Source organism: Lepidochelys kempii, chromosome 3 (genome assembly GCF_965140285.1).
Source record: "Lepidochelys kempii isolate rLepKem1 chromosome 3, rLepKem1.hap1, whole genome shotgun sequence".
In the NCBI taxonomy this organism is placed as follows: domain Eukaryota; kingdom Metazoa; phylum Chordata; order Testudines; family Cheloniidae; genus Lepidochelys; species Lepidochelys kempii.
The window spans coordinates 63,158,241-63,177,725 of record NC_136382.1 but is presented as its reverse complement, the minus strand read 5'-3'; the positions used below and the strand labels follow the sequence as shown (position 1 = coordinate 63,177,725).

The following is a 19,485-nucleotide window of genomic DNA, read 5'->3' as shown; positions in this document are numbered from 1 at the left end:
CGAGGGTAGCATTCGACTCCTCGGCCCAGCCTCAGCCGCCCTGCCCCGGCACTGCGCCCGCGCCCGCGCCCTCGCCCTCGCCCTCCTCCTCTTCTCCCCCCTCCCATAGAGGCCAGAGTTCACACTTCGAGACTCTTGCACAATAGCCAATCAACAGCCCCCCCCGCGCAGCTTCCACCAACCCCCGGCCAATAGGAAGCCCCGAAGCCAATCAGGAGCAGCGACGGGCTACGCACTGGTGATTTGGCAGGACGGGCAATCAACGGGTGGCTTCGTATCCGGTCGCCCGCCCCGCCCATTCCCCGTTGCCCTGGAACCCGTTGTAAATATCCCGAGACGGGCGGCGGCCCCTTTAAGCGCAGCGCAGCCCGGGCCCGCCAACGGCCTGGGGCGGGGGGGTCGGCTTGGGAGGGGATGCGGCGCGGAGCCGGCGGCACTAGGTACCGGGCGGGGGCTGGGCAGAGCCTCGTAGTGACCCGGCTTCATTGCAAGGGGCGGGGGTGGGATCGGGGAGGGGGGTCGGCGAATGGGGTGTGGGGGATGGGAAGGACTGGGAGTGGGGTGGAGGGAGTTAGGACGGGATGGGGCGGGAGGGGAGCGGGGACGAGGTTTGAGGAGGGGGGCTGGGAGTGGGGAGGAGGGGTAAGGGGGCTTGAGGGAGGAGGAAGGGGGCTGGGGCTGGGAGTGAGGGAGGGGCTGGGGGGTCAGGGCTGCTGATTTTCCATCAGCACCGTCACTAGCTGGGATAAGAGCCACTTCCTTGTGTTTCACGTCTGTCTGTCCCTTGCTGTGCCCAGAACTCTTCAGGCCTAGGTCGGCATTTACTGGGCATCAGCTATTTCCAGAGGGTCTCCTCACTAGTTTTTGTGTCTGGCATTAGTCTTGCAGAGTGTTACTGTGAAAACAAAATACCCCAAAGCCTGTGATCCTCAACTCTGGGTCCACATTTTAAGAATTCTGTCATCAGTGTTGTGGTCCAAATATTATCTTTTTATCGCTTTTTATAATGTGGAACAACATAATGCTTAAACCCATTTCATTGTTTTGGGTGGTGGGGAAGGGTGTTTTTGTGTGCAATACCCAAAAAGGCTATTGAGCAATTCCCAGAGCGATAGCTATTCCTGTTCACATAATTGACAAGGGGATACACATTTGTCAAACATGTTTGACATGAGACTGTGGGAATCCTGAATTATCTTGCCCTTTCTGGGGGGTTTTCTATGTGAAATCTAAAAGCTGAACCACTAAAATATTCTCAGTTTCTTTTTTTTTTTTTTTAACTGTTGTAGAAAAATGCATTATGAATGATGGCCCCTGATTGCTAAAATGAACGCCAAGAGCTCAGGTTCTGAACATGAGGATAAAAAAGATTTGGAAAGGAGCCAACAGTTTTACCTATAACTACTACTAAGTTCTTCCCTGTCAAAATGAACATTCTTTGAGAAAAATCTGAACAACTGTGATTTGAAAAATGGGAGAAAGAACAAGGAGCTTGGATTCTGACCATGACAGAACATCCGATGGTGATAAAAATAGCAACTCCTACTATTCAGATGAAGATAATGCATCTCATGCCTCTGACCAATCACTTTCACTAAGCTCTCAGTCTACAAGCCATGGGAAAAAAGATCACAAAACACAGACACTGAGCAGCCTTGTGCATTACCAAGGTAAGTAGATCACAAAACGTGGCACCCCGAAACAGTCTACAAGTGTCAGCAGTATTTTAAACTTTGAGGGAAGAAAATATAAATTATTTTATGTTTAAGTGGTCTGTAACTTTTATTTTGATAACTCAAATTAACCTTTGTCTATAAAATTCTGCTAAACTTAATTTTAGAATTATTTATTTTTTCTGACATGAAATAAAAAGACAAGTGAATTCTGTTCTGGTCCCATCCTCTAATTGCAATAGAACTTCAGATCTGCTTATGTTCCCAAGGTTGTCATTGGATTTCTTGAAGCAAACCCTTGTTATACAGTGTATATATAGTACTTAAATCCAGGGAAGAATATTTATAATTTCTTGGACAAAATGCCCCAAAGATCTTTGTTATGGATATATGTTTTACTAGACTTTCCATTGTAGTTATATGCAGTGTGTTCTTTCTCAAAAGAAATATTTATATTTCCATCCTTGGAGCTTCAAAAATAAAGTGTTTTTAAATTATTATTCTCCAAAGTTTAAAATTCATTCCACTCCCATCTCCCTTACCAACACACCCCCACCCCAATTCCCTGGTAAACTGCTTTGCTGACTGGGATTGTGGAGGTAATGGAACTTACTCCCCACCCAGCAAGAAGTGAGAAGAGGATAACTCTGCAGCTCCTAAGGTGGATAATGTCTGAACAGCCTCTATGCTGAGTTTTGGCTGCTTATACTGAGCTATTGCACACAACTTCCAGTTTAAGTTACACTATATCCTGTCTTTCTAAAAGATAGACTCTATCTCAGCCAGAAGTTATGAGTCTCACAGTTTCTCTGACCCTTCTGGTCTGCTCAAGGAGTGCCCTCAAGTCTCAGGACTCTAGCCTTCACGTCTCTTTTGGCAGAGATGTGAATCCCTCTCCCTTCTGACTGGGGTTTTAGGCTGCAGCCCCTGTACTTCACTGTGATTATTCCAGCAGGCCTGATTGGAATCCAGCACCTGTGCTTTGCTTTCTCTCAAAGGGGCTATGGACAGTGTATGCAAGTGGTTGCAAGTAATGAAACAACTCTTCCAAAGCAAAGTACTTTTATTTAAGGACAAAAGCAATGCAGAGAGAAAACAAAAAATGAAAGGTCTAAACACATACTTAAGCCTGCCTCAGTCATGTGCAGACCCTTGTAGGTTCCAGTCTCTCCAACCTTTCAGCAAGGTTTGCACAAAGGTTCATGTCTTTTGACTGGATCAAAATGAGGGTCTCCAATCCATTTACTCTTAGTCTTTATACCCTACACTGTCTTTTGTTTTCTCAATTCTCCCTAGCTGTGGTGGTACTTTCAAGTTGTTTACTTGTCCCAGGATTTTTAGTTCCTTTTGCAGATCATTTTTTATAAGGGTGAGATAACATTCATAAAGTCAATATAATAGTCCCCAAATATATGCATATGGTACAATATCTGCACAATATCTTGCTCGCTGCAAGAATCACTCTGTGAAATTCTGTGGCCTTCATTGTGCATGAGGTCCAATTAGATCATAATGAGGCCTCAAATCAATGAACTGCCCATGGATCATGGCCTCAAACCCTCTTTCTTTGTTGGCCTATTTGCAGTGACATGGTGCTCAATTCAGCTCTGCTAAGGAGTGTCAAGTTCCCTTGCCTGTTTGTATGTTAGCTTCACATGTAGGTCTCTGGGAAACAAAATCACCATGGTTTTGTTGCAATATGCTGTGGAGGAAAGAGGATGGTTGTTGAGGTTTTGTGGCAAAAACTGAATGTATCTGTTGACATGAACGAGTACATGCCATTTCTGAAAGACATTTGACAGGATCACCACATCAACCTTTCGTTCTCAGATTCATACAGATGGTCAAAAGTGCAAAACCATATGTGAGACTTTGGAGTGCTTGATAAGGATTGGAAAATAAAATCTATATTGGTAGATTTAAATAGGTGGAAGCAAGGGGTTTGCCCTGTGGTATAATTATTACCTAATCCTTTCATAGCTGAATGAATGTGCCAAATGCTCTCTAGATAAAAGGAAAACTAAGTATTGTATATGATCAAGCTGTGGAAAACTGAGTATCAGAAATATTGGATGTGTGTGTGTGTGAAATGCTTAGGAGAAAACTAAGAAAAGATTGAAAAGCTGCTGTTTTGCCACTGAATGCTGTCTGTAGAATAGAGGAGATACAGTAAGTGCCAAAAGGAAAATAGAGGAGATAGTGCTTGCTTCCTCTTAGCTAATACCTGATTTGTGTATTGTAGTGTGTTTCTGCTGTACACCAGTTTCATGATTCAGAAGCTGCAATGGCAGGCATAGGATGGCATCCAATATGTTGCTTCTAAAGGCTATTCTGCATTAGTTCAGTAATAACTGCATATGTTCAGTTCTCTAAATGACAGTTTTTCAATGGGTTATTTGCCTTCTGCCTTATGATTTGAGCAATGTAAAAAGACCAAAGCTAAGCTTATATATATGTGTGTGTGTGTATAAATACAATTAGTATATTTTTATATATTAAAATTATATATACCTACACTAATCCCAAATCACTTTAAAAATTATTCTTATGTTGTATATATGAAACACACATACAAATAATATTTTAAATTAATTGGGATTAATATCTATTAATACTAAAATGAAGATGCTCCTTGGAAAATAACATGTTTTTATAAAGGGGGGAGGGATAGCTCAGTGGTTTGAGCATTGGCCTGCTAAACCCAGGGTTGTGAGTTCAATCCTTGAGGGGGCCACTTAGAGATCTGGGGCAAAAATTGGAGATAGCTCCTGCTTTGAGCAGGGGGTTGGACTAGATGACCTCCTGAGGTCCCTTCCAACCCTGATATTCTATGTGACGAAACTAAAATTTATCAGAGAAGAACAAATTTTCATAGGGTTTAGAACTTTGTTTCTAACTGCAATGGACCCATAGTTGTCATAGTCTTTATAGCAAGTACAGTAGCAGGTTTCCAGAAATACTATATATGTACTTTTGAATGTATCTAATAAAATTGCAGCATGCTTGCTACAAAGCTAGCTGAAGCTCTATGATTACCATTTTAAATGTGTACAGAGATACAGTATTTCTATTTAAAACACTTATAATGAAATCTGAAATTAGTGAACAAAAATATAACTACTACAGATGATTACTTTATAATTTCACTCTGATGGTTGCAAGCAGCATAATTGGTTTCAAAGTCAGAGTAAGAAGAAAATCAAAGTATATAGCAGCTTTGTAGTGTATCGTAAACATAAATCTCTATCTTGTAGCTATGAAAATGAGAATAAACATTTTTGTGTTTGATTTTTCTAAAGAAAACCACCATGATATAGGTATTTAAAAAAATCTCTCAGGAGAAAAGGGCTTTATTTCAAGGAAGATGCCTGCTTATATAGAAAAAAATAGCAATGGGCCTTGCCTAGTTCCTTACAGTAAAATCTGCCTTTTTTTTTTTAAAGCCACTAAAAAACCAGTTTCCAAATATGCACCAGCCAAAAGAGGGAGAAGGTGGGGTTTTCGCTCCCAGAGCCTCAATAGCGATTCTCCTACAAAAGATATAGATCTTGTGACAAAAAGGGTTCTTTCTGCCAGGCTGCTAAAAATCAATGAGCTTCGGAATGAACTAACTGAACTCCACATCAAACTAGATGAGCTGCAGAAAGAAAACAGGGCACTGAAGAGGCTTCAGTACAGGCAGGAGAAAGCCTTGAATAAGTTTGAAGATACAGAAAATGAAATCTCTCAGCTCCTCGCGCAACATAACAATGAGATTAGAATATTAAGGGAGCGCTTACGAAAATCTCAAGAGAGAGAACGCACAACTGAGAGAAGACTGAAAGATTCAGAGGATGAACTGTACAGGACAAAAAATTCTTTGCAAAAATTGAAAAAGCTTTCTGAAGATAAGCACTTAGCTGAACGAGATGAACTGGCAAAGAAGCTAGCCTCAGCAGAGAACAGACTGGATGAGAGTGAGAAAAGAATTAAGGTGAGATAACTTTCCTGACTTCCCCCACCCACACTTTTTTTTAATTTAACAATTTAATTTAACAAATCAAGTAGGAATGCTTCTTTCCAGTATGAGTGTCCTACGTTAATTTGTATTATCCATTTTTACAGCAGTAGGGTGAATGGAAAATGGTTTCTACTGCAAATAAGTAACACCATGTAAATTGTTTGTACATGACTGCACAATCATTTTACAATGTGTGCAGTATACTGTATGTATGTGTTTATTAATAATGTTGGTTACTGGTATGTTTTATCTTATGTGCTTATATTATAGAGTTGGCATTTTTAAACTAGATGCTAATCAATTTAGCAATAACTTCCAGATAGGCATGCAGCTAATTTAATTTTTCATAATCTAGTTTATGCTGCTTGACTAGGTAGTATGTATAAGAGGAAGAGCCTCAGGGATTTTAGAGGATATTATGCTGAAGTTCTACAAAATACATTATATTTTTTAAAACAAATTCTCTTAAAAACTAATATAACTCTGCATCCATGCAATGTTTGGTTATTCTGTATAGCTGGCTGCTGCGTCAGCCTCAAAGAATTATCATAATTTTATTCAAAGTTATCTCATGTTATAGATATATGGACAGTAGGTATTTATTTTGGGAATTTTGTGCATAATGTTTGCATTCTAGTCAGCAAAACTATATATCCATGGGAAAGAAAAAAAGCCTTTTTAAGTCAAAACTATTTTTATATTGGTCCTGTAACATTATAAGAGTAACTTAACTGTCTAGCAGTTATGTGTGGTGTTTGTTTTTGTCTGGTATTTATACTCATATTTGACATGTTAAGATGGCGTTAAGATTGAGTCCCTATGTAGGAAATTTAAGGTAAAAAAAATTACAGAGATGGTATAATTATTTAAAAAAAAAATTCCAAGCATTATAAACCTTCTGATGGAAGATTGAAAAAACTGGGTTTGTTTAGTCTGGAGAGGAGAAGACTGAGGGGGGACATGATAACAGTTTTCAAGTACAGAAAAGGTTTTTACAAGGAGAAGGGAGAAGAGTAGTTCTCATTAACCTCTGAGAATAGGACAAGAAGCAACAGGCTTAACTTGCAGCAAGGGAGATTTAGGTTGGACATTAGGAAAAACCTGTCAGGATAGTTAGGCAATTCATTCCAGTGCGTAGGGAGGTTGTGGAATCTCCATCATTGGAGGTTTTTAAGAGCAGGTTAGACAAACACCTGTCAGGGATAGTCTACTAATACTTAGTCCTGCCTTGAGTGCAAGGGACTGGACAAGATGACCTCTCGAGGTCTCTGCCAGTCCTACGATTCTATGGTTTAAGGCATTTTAGCACTTGTGATCCCCGGTGAGATAAAAGTGATTTTTTTCTTTAAAGGCACTCTGGATATTTTTCTGCTTCCTCACAGTGCCATTATATGCTGTTCACGTTAAACAGCTATCACAAGGATAGGATCCACCAAAATTAAACCTCCACAAAAAATGGTTAAAGGAAGGTTGAGAAATCATTGTGAGGATGTCTTCTCCTCCTTATTCTTATCCCAGTTTTTCATGGGGATTTTTTTTTATTTCTAATATGCCAGTTTGAGAGCCCTATTTTGGGTCACATGGCCTCTGTGTCCAATAGCATACAGAATCCGGGAGGTATTGTGAATGCCCAGTGCCTCCTCAGAGTTATCTCCCTGTATGTGGGTGAGGTGAGGTTGGGCACCAACCGATTAACTTCTGGATTTGATCAAGTTGCTGTGGACACAAAGCCAAATGGCCTCTGTACCATACTAGAGGCAGAGTCAGGTTGACCCTCAAATAGTATTTTTATATATTTTGTTTGTTTATTTTTAAAAATTGCTGTTTTTTAAACATTCTATCATCATATGAACTGCAGGATTTGGCGAAAAACCTTGAGCTGAATAACAGCAGTTTCCATCGACAGTTGCAATCTGAGAAAAAAAAGGTACATGAGGCCCAAGAAGAAAATAAAGCTCTCCAAGAAGAGCTTCAACAACTAAATCAAAAGCTAAAGGTAAAAATCATGTACTGTAATATTAAACTCCAGCCACTTTAAGGCATTTTTAGCTGTGGGAGTACTTTATTATTGAAATATTTCAAGTTTACTTAAATCATTCCTTGCAAAATTAACTTCATTTTTCTGCATATGGGTTCACTCTCTGTTTTTTAAATTTAATCTTCTAAACTCTGATTCTGGAATACCTGTATGAAAGGGAATGTGTTAATGTCAGTCATCATTATTTATTATTTGCATTAGGTAGGAAAAGGATAGATTGAGTAATTGCACATGCATACTGGCAATTGGCATGCATTTTTACTTTATCTGCACACGCAATTACTTGCTCGTTTTAGGCATACAGGTTCTAAAATTAGGCTATAAGAACCATTGTTTTAAAAATCATAATGCACAGTATTATTTAGTACTAACTTAGTCAGTACTTCCTGAAAGAGAAGCTGTCAGTTCAGATTTGGACCAAAATATAGATTGTGTAAAAAGGTTTCACGAAACCTACGGTTGATAGAAATGTTTCCATGACTTTTAGTTCCACTGGAAGAAGTTGTTTTTAAACAGCTAAACACCTTGGGGGATATAAAAGTGAAACTGATTTAAGTAATGTTAACTGCCCAATCTGAGAGAAATTAAAAGTATCTGGCATTTGCTGTGAAAAGTAAATAGGGTTTTTAAAACTTTAATTTTCAGTAATCAAAGTGTTAACAGTAAAGTTAAATAAACTGCTAGTTTCAAATAAATGGGTCTTAAGTTGACAGTGTTCCTTTAAAGAAGACTACGATAAGTTGAAAAATACATTCATGATCAGAAGAATCCCAGCACTATTTATTAACGAACATTCAGTATTCCTGGTTAGGCAACATTCATTTCTATGTTCTTTTTAGTAAGAGCCATGTGAGAGGAATATATCCCGGTATTTGTATATGGCTCAAGGCAAAAAAATGGCATTTTTCTCACAACAGGATCAATTTTAATCTCTGCATTGCTCCAAAGATATTCTTTATGGCTCCAATTCAACAAGATATTTAAGCACTGAAGTCAAAGGGACTACTCATATACTTACTTACATAAGGATGTACTAACTACCTTGTGGAAACAGGGCCTATATCCCCAAAGCTGACCATCATAAAAATTATGGTACTTGCATTTTCCATGTTCTCAGCTGTGTTCTCTTTCTGAACAATACACCCAGGGCCAATTCTGACAGTGCTGCCAAAGCTGTAGTATAGCGGATCTTGCTTGTCAGAGTTACTGCCCAGTCCACTAGCTGGTAGTAATGCTAATATGATTTTTTTTTATACCTAGTATAATACAGAAAATTAACATGGTACACACATGCATCTGTAATTTAGATTTCTAAAATTTTAAGCACCTTTGTATGAAAATTTTGACCTTCAGTTTTATCTTAGTTCAAAGATACAATACTAAATGTTAGAGACTATTTTGGCAATCAGCTGATTTTTTGAGAGGGGAGGAAACCATGTACATCGAAATGTGATTTAAAGAATTAAGAATTTGAACGTTCTCTTTAAACATTGTGCTGAATAATCAAGGAACTTATTCAATGAAGAATGAACAAAATATATATAATTTTCCTTTAAACTACACAGTTACTTAGCCTTGCCACAATTTATTTCAATGGCTGTTAAATATAAGTTGATGTAACTTTATTAATTTAACTTTGCTGTCTCTACCTCATTCATTATCAGGAAAAAGAGAGAGAACTTGATGCAAAAAATATATATGCTAACCGTATGTTGAAGCCATCGCCTAAAAAAGACACAGATGTTACACAAAGGAAAAAAGGTAATTTAAAAAGAGGATATAAACAGAAAAGCTACCACCAAATAGACTCTATTGTTTTTCAGTGTTCAAGCCATTAAGTGTTTGTTTCATTTTGACCCTTCCAGGTCCTGTCCCAGGCTGTGGAATTCTTCACTCTCTGTAAAACACAGCAGTCAAAACAAAAATTACAATGCATGTCATTAGTTATTTGACTGTCCCCTAATAATAGTACAATGAAGCCACCATACCCCCTACAAAACCACTAGGGCTGTACGCTCTCAATTCAGCAATGTACATTATCCCAGATGTTCATGGGAGGAAAAAAGAGCTTTGTTTAGAAATAGTTTGCTATTAAATCACATCTAGTAATCAAGCAGGTAGCTTGATTATAATTAGACGCACTGGAAATATGCTGTCATTCCACATAACTGTGTGGATTTAGGGGTTTCTCTGAATTTTTGCTAACTTCAGTTAATAGAGCAGAATTTAAGTATGCATTGAAAAAAGAAGTACAGTCCATCTGACTGAAGATAATTTTTCAAATGCAAACCAGTGTACTGATATCTTCCTGAACCTGCAGGCAGACTGAAACCTTGTTTTACTTGTATATATAGGGCCAGATCCACTCTCACTGAATTAGTAAGATTACTCACCGGGAGTAAGGCAAACAGTGTTTTCTGTAAAAAGAAAAGGAGTACTTGTGGCACCTTAAAGACTAACCAATTTATTTGAGCATAAGCTTTCGTGAGCTACAGCTCACTTCATCTGTAGCATTTTAAGAAGGTTTTGATGTCAATACTTTAAACCATTTCATGGGTGATCCCTTTAATGGAAATATCCTGTTATTATGCATCATCCAGTATACTTAGATTAATTTGAAAGGCCATTCCACCGAGACATGGTTGCAAGTCTCAAAAATGCAAGCAATAGACTATCCTATAATATTAAACTTGGTCTTTTTGTTTCTCTAGAAGGAGCATCTGTGAGGAAAGGAAAATAGACAAAATCTAGACCATTGGCAGATTGTGGGGAAAAGGTATCCAAGGGGGATTTTTTTAAAGACCCATTCAGTAGATTTAAATAACATATTATTTGGGGATTCTTAGAAATATCTTCAGAATTTTCCAAACACTTCCCCAGAATCTCGGGAAAGCTCCTTAGAATTTGGCAATATTTCCCACAGGTTCCCATTGGCCCTAATTATGAGGTACTTTGACTTTAAGATACTTTCAGAAACATGTAACACTTTGTTTTGTGTGGATTTATTTTTTGTCCTTTCAAATAATTGTTTTTGCTTCAAAATTTCATCAAAATGGACATAGAATTTTCTTTTCTTTTTTTCTTAAATAGAGATCAGCCACACTAAAAAAAAAACCAACAACCTGCTGATCTTCACTAGATCAGGATGCTTTTATGTATTGTTCTAAGTTATAGGAATACTATTAGCTCCTAGGTATAAATTCATGAGATGCAAAGATGACCATTTAAAAAAAAATGGGTCTTCTCTAAGGTGCCACAAGTGCTCCTTTATGAAAAAAATTAAAATGTGACTTGCTTTGTTTTTGTATATATTCATTACAGCCACTAGCCAGAATACTAAAAAAGGAATCCAGACTACAAAAGGAGTACAGACTAGTGGGTACTTCTCACCAATACAATTTCCTCCACCACCGGAGTTTGTTTCTGTTTATGTAACAGATCAGAAAGAAGATGAGATACTTCTCAGAATGGTGAGTTATTTTATAGTTCCAAATAATCCAGCTAAGAAGCTACATTTCCTAAGGTCTAATTTATATTTTAGGAAAGACATCCTCATATCTTAGGAAAATGATTAGGCGCTCAGACCAAATTACAGTTTTACATGACCCTGTTTGAATCCTGTTGACTATCATTAACTTGCTCTGCTTCTTTTAATTACCTTTTATCATTTCACTGTAATCCCTACTGACTTGACATTTTGGTTTTTCTCCTTTTCTATTTCTAGTCTAGATATTTGAGTAGTCTCTTGTTCTCAGTATTTTTGCTGAGCCTTAATTATGGTTTACTTTTTACTTCCAGCCTTTTTCCACAATCATGGATTTTAGTGCTTTGTCCCATTGCACTAGTGTCCAAATCCTGCTCCCATATGTAAAGCATGAAATATATTTCTGTTAATTTTGTCCCAATGTTTCTTGCTGTTAACATCTTCATTATAAAATAGTATCTCACTGATTTTTAATACTTTTGAGCCATAAGGCCAAAATTAAAGTGAAGTGTAAGGTGATTAGCTCACCTCCGTAGATCTACTTGCATTCACTGTACAAATGTTTAAAGGGTATGAGAATTGTAACTTATGCACTGAGGAGCTGCAAGAAGGTCTACGTTTAGTAAGGTAGAGACTACCAAGTCTGCTGTAAATTCCGTAGCTGTAGAATCATGGAATACATCGGACTTTGCTTAAAAGTGAAATATCCACAAGGATCTCCTGTTCCTTTCCCTCCCCACATTTGTAATATTTTCTTTCCAATTGTGGGAAAACTAAGCTTAAAGAAAAGTGTAACTTTTAGCTTAGGAAGCATTGAGATTCATGGTCATTCTGATCTCTGCCAGAAGGAAATTCCATATTTGGAAAGCCTTGTTTCCTCATTCACAGGTTTTTATCCTTGTAGTTGACCATTCTGTTAATTCAGAAGAAAGTAGTGATTCAGGAAGTCATGATGTCAGAGAGAGAAGTGGTTCCCTAAAGTTGCTTGGATCAATTTCAAGGAGGAGTTTTGATTACCAGGACTGAAATCTTGAATATGTCTCTCTGTGCAGCTGGGAATCAATTCAGCAGGTAGAGCATTAGGGTGGTGCTCTTGGTAGGCCTGTGTTGCTGTTTTCTGCAGCAGCTGAAGCTTTTTCAGGGTTGGCAGTTTGATTCCTAGATCTTCAGTTCTAAAATCTTCTCCGTTATCTATAAACTTGGGTGCATGAGTCCTTTAAAATGTAGTAGATTTGGATGATCTGCCTTGGCTAGGGGTCGGCAACCTTTGGCACACAGCCCATCAGGATAATCCGTTAGCAGGCTGTGAGACATTTTGTTTACGTTGACCGTCCGTAGGCACAGCCCCTGCAGCTCCCAGTGGCCGTGGTTTGCCATTCCCGGCCGTAGTTTGCCATTCCCGGTTTGCCATTCCCAATGGACCAGGACTTCATTGTGCAAGGTGCTATACAAACACAGAACAAATAAATTTTAGTATGAAGCATTGCAGGATGCAGTTTTTATTAAAGACGCCATACAAAATCAAGTTGATGGTTTGCAAGTACTTAAGACCATGTTAGGTCTGATAACCGTTTTAGGGCCATTTCCCCAGCTGAGGTAAACTGGAGTGGCTTCATTGAAGTCTTTAATATCATTCCGATTTGGAAGACTTGATGTTTAACAATAAACAAAAAAAGCTCTTGCAGAAATTTTTTATCACACTTTCTTTTATCAATTTACGTCAGGAACAGGAAATTCAGAAAAAAGAATGGAAAGAACAAGCAGAGCATCTAAGGCAAGAACAGAACAGGGAGATGGAGGAGAAATTGAAACATGACCAAGAACTGCAGGCTTTAGAGGAGAAAGCCCAGAAACTATGTGACGGTAAGAAAACTGTGGCTATTGCCAAGCTGGAAAATCTAGACAAAACAAAATACCAATCAAATGAGGCTTATAACGCTTCTCTTGAAAACAACAAATTGATTCTGGAAAGGGAAAACCACTAAAAAGGATAAATGATTTAATGTGAACAAGGTCAAAACAGAAAATTTGAAGGGATACAAAGTAACCTCCTTCCTGTGCCCTGCTGTTGCTGCCCCAAGACAAGCCAAATACCAACTGTGGAGAACCACAGCTGAAAAAAATATCCATGAAAAAAAGTCAGTGGACAGTTTGCACTGACTGAGAATCTGCCCCCTGGTTTCTTGGGGTAAAATAGTCCTAATATTAACACTCTCATCTATCGTACTATAAAAATAAGATTTTTTTTCCCAGCATTCCTCACTGAAATTCAGCTGCCTACTTCTTCATAGTGGAGATGCTATGCCATATATAGATGAAAAATATCAAGTGTTGCAGTTTGTTTTCATAAGCTTGGTATAAAGTACAGTACAAGTACAAATTGTTGTCAGTGCTGTCACCACCAAGGTCCATGTCCCAACTCTTCAGAGAACATTCCTGATCGGGAGGATCCATTCTGTACACGTGTGTCAGGTTGTTCTTGTTCAAATCTGAACCTACCTTAAAACTTTATATTCAGACAAGAAAATTCTTTTTTGGATCGGTAAATATTCAGAAAACCGCCCTTGTGTGTGCATGCAACTTTGTGTGTACAATTGCACTCTCAACAAATTTGCGGATGATACTAAACTGGGAGGAGTGGTAGATACGCTGGAGGGCAGGGATAGGATACAGAGGGACCTAGACAAATTGGAGGATTGGGCCAAAAGAAATCTGATGAGGTTCAGTAAGGATAAGTGCAGGGTCCTGCACTTAGGACGGAAGAACCCAATGCACAGCTACAGACTAGGGACCGAATGGCTAGGCAGCAGTTCTGCGGAAAAGGACCTAGGGGTGACAGTGGACGAGAAGCTGGATATGAGTCAACAGTGTGCCCTTGTTGCCAAGAAGGCCAATGGCATTTTGGGATGTATAAGTAGGGGCATAGCGAGCAGATCGAGGGACGTGATCGTCCCCCTCTATTCGACATTGGTGAGGCCTCATCTGGAGTACTGTGTCCAGTTTTGGGCCCCACACTACAAGAAGGATGTGGAGAAATTGGAGAGAGTCCAGCGAAGGGCAACAAAAATGATTAGGGGTCTGGAACACATGACTTATGAGGAGAGGCTGAGGGAACTGGGATTGTTTAGTCTGCAGAAGAGAAGAATGAGGGCGGATTTGATAGCTGCTTTCAACTACCTGAGAGGTGGTTCCAGAGAGGATGGATCTAGACTATTCTCAGTGGTAGAAGAGGACAGGACAAGGAGTAATGGTCTCAAGTTGCAGTGGGGGAGGTTTAGGTTGGATATTAGGAAAAACTTTTTCACTAGGAGGGTGGTGAAACACTGGAATGCGTTACCTAGGGAGGTGGTAGAATCTCCTTCCTTAGAAGTTTTTAAGGTCAGGCTTGACAAAGCCCTGGCTGGGATGATTTAATTGGGGATTGGTCCTGCTTTGAGCAGGGGGTTGGACTAGATGACCTCCTGAGGTCCCTTCCAACCCTGGTATTCTATGATTCTATGAATCATTTGGCCACAAACTCTTGAATCCATTGTGCATGCAATTCATATGTGGAAGGACCTGGTTTTTGCCCCCTTACACCTCATGTAGCCATTTGTACCTGTGAAAAGTGGTGTGTCCTGTTTTTGCAAATAATCTTTTATATTCACTTGATGGTGCACAGAAAGCTTGTGCAGAGGTATTTTCAACACACACTATGGCCTGCAGACACACAAGTGAGGAAGAGGTAATATTTTAAATTGCTGCCTACCGTAGAAAAACAAACCATTGAAAATTATTACTCACTTTGTATTTTGTTGTCCCGTTGACTTTGCAGTAGCAGTTCACAAAATAAGTATATTCCAAAGTTGTCTTGAAGTCAGTGATGTTGACAGAGAACTATAAAGCACTCTGTCAGTCAGAGTTATTAAAATCAATGATGTTATATTCATCTCTGTTCAAATACGGGCAAGGATAAAATCAGTAGAATATGAAACTACTAAAAGAGATGAATAATGCAACTACACTACAAAATGGTAGTGTTGTTTTAAGTTAGGATAAAAGATTTGGCCTGTGCCTAATTGTAAATAGGTTTATGAAAAATGACTTCTTTAAAAAACAAACCAGTACTAGTTGCAAGAATTTTAAAAGTTCTGTTTTTATATATGATTTTAAAAAAATAAAAATTGCTTTAAATATTAGAAAATGTCAAATAACTTTTAAAAAAAATTCCATGCAGAGTGGAAAAAAGAAGAATTTGACAGAAGAAAAAAAGAAAATAACTTTTTATGGGCTAAAGAAGAAGAAGCAAGAATTGAGTCAGAAATATATGAAACTGAAAATGAGACACCCAACACTGAAAAACTAGAAGAAGACCGACAAAAAAAAGAGTTGTTGCTGGCTAAAATGTATAAAATTGACAGAGAAACTCAAAACACTATTAGTATGAAACTTGCTTCGCAAGCACACCTCATAGATACAGCATCAAAATCTGACTCCCTAGAGAAAAATGAGAAAACTTACCAGTTCTTAGAGACCACAGAGAAATTGTTTAATGGATTTCCAGTATATGACAGCCATGATGTTACTACAAAAGCAGAAGGACAAAAGCGGCAAAATTTTAGAACTACAGATTCAAGTAATGATTTGACGTTTGGTAGTTACGTACCTTCCTTTGGGAAAGGATCCGGGAGGCCAAGCTGGCTTAATCAAAAAAGTATTGTCTTAGAAGAAAATACTAAAGAAAATACAGATTTCAATACTAAGAAAGAGAAAAAGTCTAATTTAATGGAGCAACTTTTTGGAAGTAGTGCCAGCACCATCCTTCCATCTAAAAGCAGTGACTCAAGTCCTTTGGAAGCGGACTATGATTCCGGCAGTGCTCTTCCTCCGGGCAAAAGCAATAAAGTTAAAGATGATGATGATTTTTTTTTCAGTGAAGGAAGAAATTTTAACTCAAATAGGCACCGTTTACAGCACACAACAAGCAGGCCAGCAGTTAAGGCTGTTAATTCTTTTGAAGATGAAATTGAAGAAGTAATCCTGTGATGACCACCTCTTATATAACTTGTGTGTGTAAATGCTATCCAAATATTTTAATACAGTATTTATTATATAAAAATTTGAAAAGTTTCAGATATTAAAAAACCTTATGAAGGGATGATTTCAATCGATAAATATATGTATAGAGGAAATATATACTGCACATTCAGATAGACCAGTCTGGCCTACTCTAACCAGTCTGGTTCCTTGTGCAGTAGATTTTTTTTAATGTGTCTTTCCAAATACAGTCCATGAAGATAAAGAGTTGCGGTGATTATTTTTTACATACCACAGCCAACAATCTTGAGGGACTCCCATATAATGTAACTGGGTTTGGGTATTTGCTCACTTCTTCATTCAGGAGGTGATACTATTTCTACCTTACTCATGTTCCAGTCTACTCTCTGTATGTGCATTTGCCACTATCAAATCTGTGCAACTGCCAGGGAAAATTGGTGGTATTCCAAAAGGCCACTACTAATGCTTTTCCATGGATTTGGATGGGAGGGAAAGTAGTTGGGGAACACTTATACCTGCTTGTCTAGAGCCAAACATGACCTGCATCACTTTTCTCACTAGTCTCTGCCTGTGGCAGTGGAAAGGTCCCATGATACTTTCCACACTCTTGTCTCCTGCCAGGCTGTGCAGTGCCATTATTCCACTGGGTTGTTCAAACACTTCAAAATAGATTCAGTTCAGTTAATGCAGTGGTCCTATATATAGCTGCTGGGTTTTGTTTGCTTGTTTGCTTTCCCCAATTGGACTAAAAATAATAGAGATAATGAAGGGAAGCGGGATAATTCAGCCTACAGTTTGGAAGGCCATGAGTCATAGCCCCATCAACCTTTTTGTTGTAAGCTAGCTTTGCAGTGGCATATCTAAATACTGTTCTGGGAAAACCTATGCCATAGCCATATTTCTCCTAATTGAAGTGGGTTTGGACTCCCCGCTGAAAATAAAACATATGAACTGCTGAGAATTTAAATAATGAGTTAGGAGAAACTTAATAAATACAGTATATTTTAAAATAATTTCCAGAAATATTGCAAAATCTGACTATCTCCAAGTCATACAAACATTTTTTTAAAATTGAGATGAGAACAGTGTGCATTGTTAAATATGACCTACCCAAATATTTGTGTGAGATGGCAGAAAGTTATTGAAACCTCAGATTCTATAAATCCATGTTATCAGTTGACAGATTTCAGAATCTGAAAAGTTGCTCTGATATATTGGGACAAATGTGCTGTAAATGAGATCCTAAATGCTTTAAATATAGAAGATTCTTATAATTTGGAATTGTTGCTCGTTCTCCCTTTACAGAAACATGTTGCCTACTGCCTATTAGAGAACTGATGCTGCAGAAACCCATAGACGTTCTCAGTTAGTTAGCCCATTGCCTCTCCCTCTCTCCTTCCTAATTAAATCATTCCAGTTGGGTTTACAATGTGATTTAGCCCTGTTTTGTATGTACTAGTACAGTGTTTACTTGTTTTATCTTCCAGGCCAGACCCCTGCTGTTGATCTAGTTTCCATGTAAAAAAGAATTAATAATTGGAAGGAAATCATTTCTTGAAAATTATAAATGGTCAAAACTGCTAATGGGGGCACCTTGTGAGTTTGTATACCTGGCTTTGTGTTTTTTCTTAAGTTTTTTTCAACTCTAGTAGTGGACTCCATAGTGTGATGCATAAAGCATAGTACTGTACTGTTCACACGTAGCTTTATTTAATGTAAAATGCATAGAAATATAAGCACAGGAGTTGGCTAATGGTGCAGTGTGCTGTTATGTGAGAGCCTGCATTCGGGAGCAACCACTGGACTCCCACGCCAGCCAGCTGACATAGGAAAATGGTGTGGAATATGGTGCTTTATCTGAAGGTAGCTAGTAGTGTGTTACCCTTGTTTTGGAGTACCTCCCTTTGGCTATTGACATCTGCTCTCTGTGATGCATTCAGAGTGCCTCCTTGTGATGTTAGGGGAAGGCACATGTAATTTCATCTTTATGAAAAGGAATATGTTGTGCAGGGAACGACAGGTGGTCACTTAGAATAAAGGAATAGGTGAAAAGACAATGTAAAAGGCACTCATGCTATAGTGAGTCACTGAAGACTCTACATAGAAAACAAGTATCTCAGGATCAGCAGTTTTTTCCACATCTTAACAGAATTTCTTGTCATTCAAGAAGTTGTTTGGTTCCAGATATATCAGGCTAGAATAGATCTCTAATTGTGTCTGACTTGTGCTCAGCATAGCTGATGAGAGAGGGAGGCAAAGGTGGCTTTAAGCCACCTTTATGCTTCTCTCATCCTCTTGGAAGCCAGGGACTAGTCTGGCTGCAGAGCTACTCTAAATTTAGCTAGTTTTGTAAGAGCCCCAAGGGACTGTTGCGTTGCCTGGAGATCAGAGGAGCACAGGTCATCCTGTCTCCCTGAACCATGCTCCTGGTACACCCCCTTTCCAAGGTGAGCCAGGAGGGTGTGTCGGAGAGTCAGCTATGCTGTCTCAGCACCAAGCCAGCATTCTTCATGCTAGTGAAACTTTGACCTTCCCATTTAGAATAACTTCACACCCCTTTTTCAATACTGCAGCAACAGAAAGTGCTGTAACATGGGCCAGAATCTGGCCTGTCATCTCCAGCTGTGCATACATAAGGCTGTTGATTTATAATCTTCAATTCCAGCTGCCATACATAATTTTGAAGAGAACAGCATTTCTTCATGAATGTCTCTAACCAAACATTTACAAAAGGTCATGACAGATTATGAGCACATCTGCCAGTGTCTTGTGGCACACTCAGAGGGCTGAGAGAGAGGGCCAGGCTCAGATGCCTGGATCCTCCTACCATGAAAAAGCAGCTTTTAACATTTTTAGTGCAAGAATAAATAATTAGTATGTGTTCATTTAATGCAAAGCAAAGAGAATTTTATAATTGAGATGTTAAATTAACATGCCATAGAGATAATCATTTTTAATGTTTATAAAGAGATGCTGTAGTACTGTTCGCATATGTATTAATTTCCAGTTATATTTATTATGTAACATCAGTTGCTTTTGTAACTTCCGATTCGTTTTCTGTATAAAAATTCCAATCATAACAATGTTGATTTTAAACAAAATGATTTTTATTAAAGCATTTGAGTAAAGTTTTTGTATGGCGATCGTCTTTAGCAAGCCAGTTTTCTTGACTTGTGATTTTCATGAATCCTTATGCTGATTTTCTTTGTAGCAAAATTACTGGTCATGCTTATTTACTGCATAATGTGTGTGT

The 19,485-nt window shown here is 38.5% G+C and overlaps 1 protein-coding gene across 3 annotated transcripts; it reads left to right on the top strand.

Moving 5' to 3' along the window:
• Window positions 1–252: 252 nt before the first annotated feature.
• LCA5 (lebercilin LCA5) lies at window positions 253–19,353 on the top strand. Of its 3 annotated transcripts, none has more exons than XM_073336516.2 (8): window positions 253–322; window positions 1,290–1,670; window positions 5,117–5,646; window positions 7,532–7,669; window positions 9,376–9,472; window positions 11,033–11,181; window positions 12,920–13,058; window positions 15,412–19,353. In XM_073336516.2, exons 2-8 carry the CDS (start codon window positions 1,472–1,474, stop codon window positions 16,218–16,220), a joined length of 2,061 nt encoding a protein of 686 aa, XP_073192617.2. In that variant the 5' UTR covers window positions 253–322; window positions 1,290–1,471; the 3' UTR covers window positions 16,221–19,353. The 3 variants fall into 3 exon arrangements, with proteins under 3 accessions (XP_073192617.2, XP_073192616.2, XP_073192618.2); XM_073336515.2 differs by lacking the exon at window positions 253–322 and adding an exon at window positions 332–440; XM_073336517.2 differs by lacking the exon at window positions 253–322 and adding an exon at window positions 769–813.
• The last annotated feature ends 132 nt before the right edge of the window (window positions 19,354–19,485 follow it).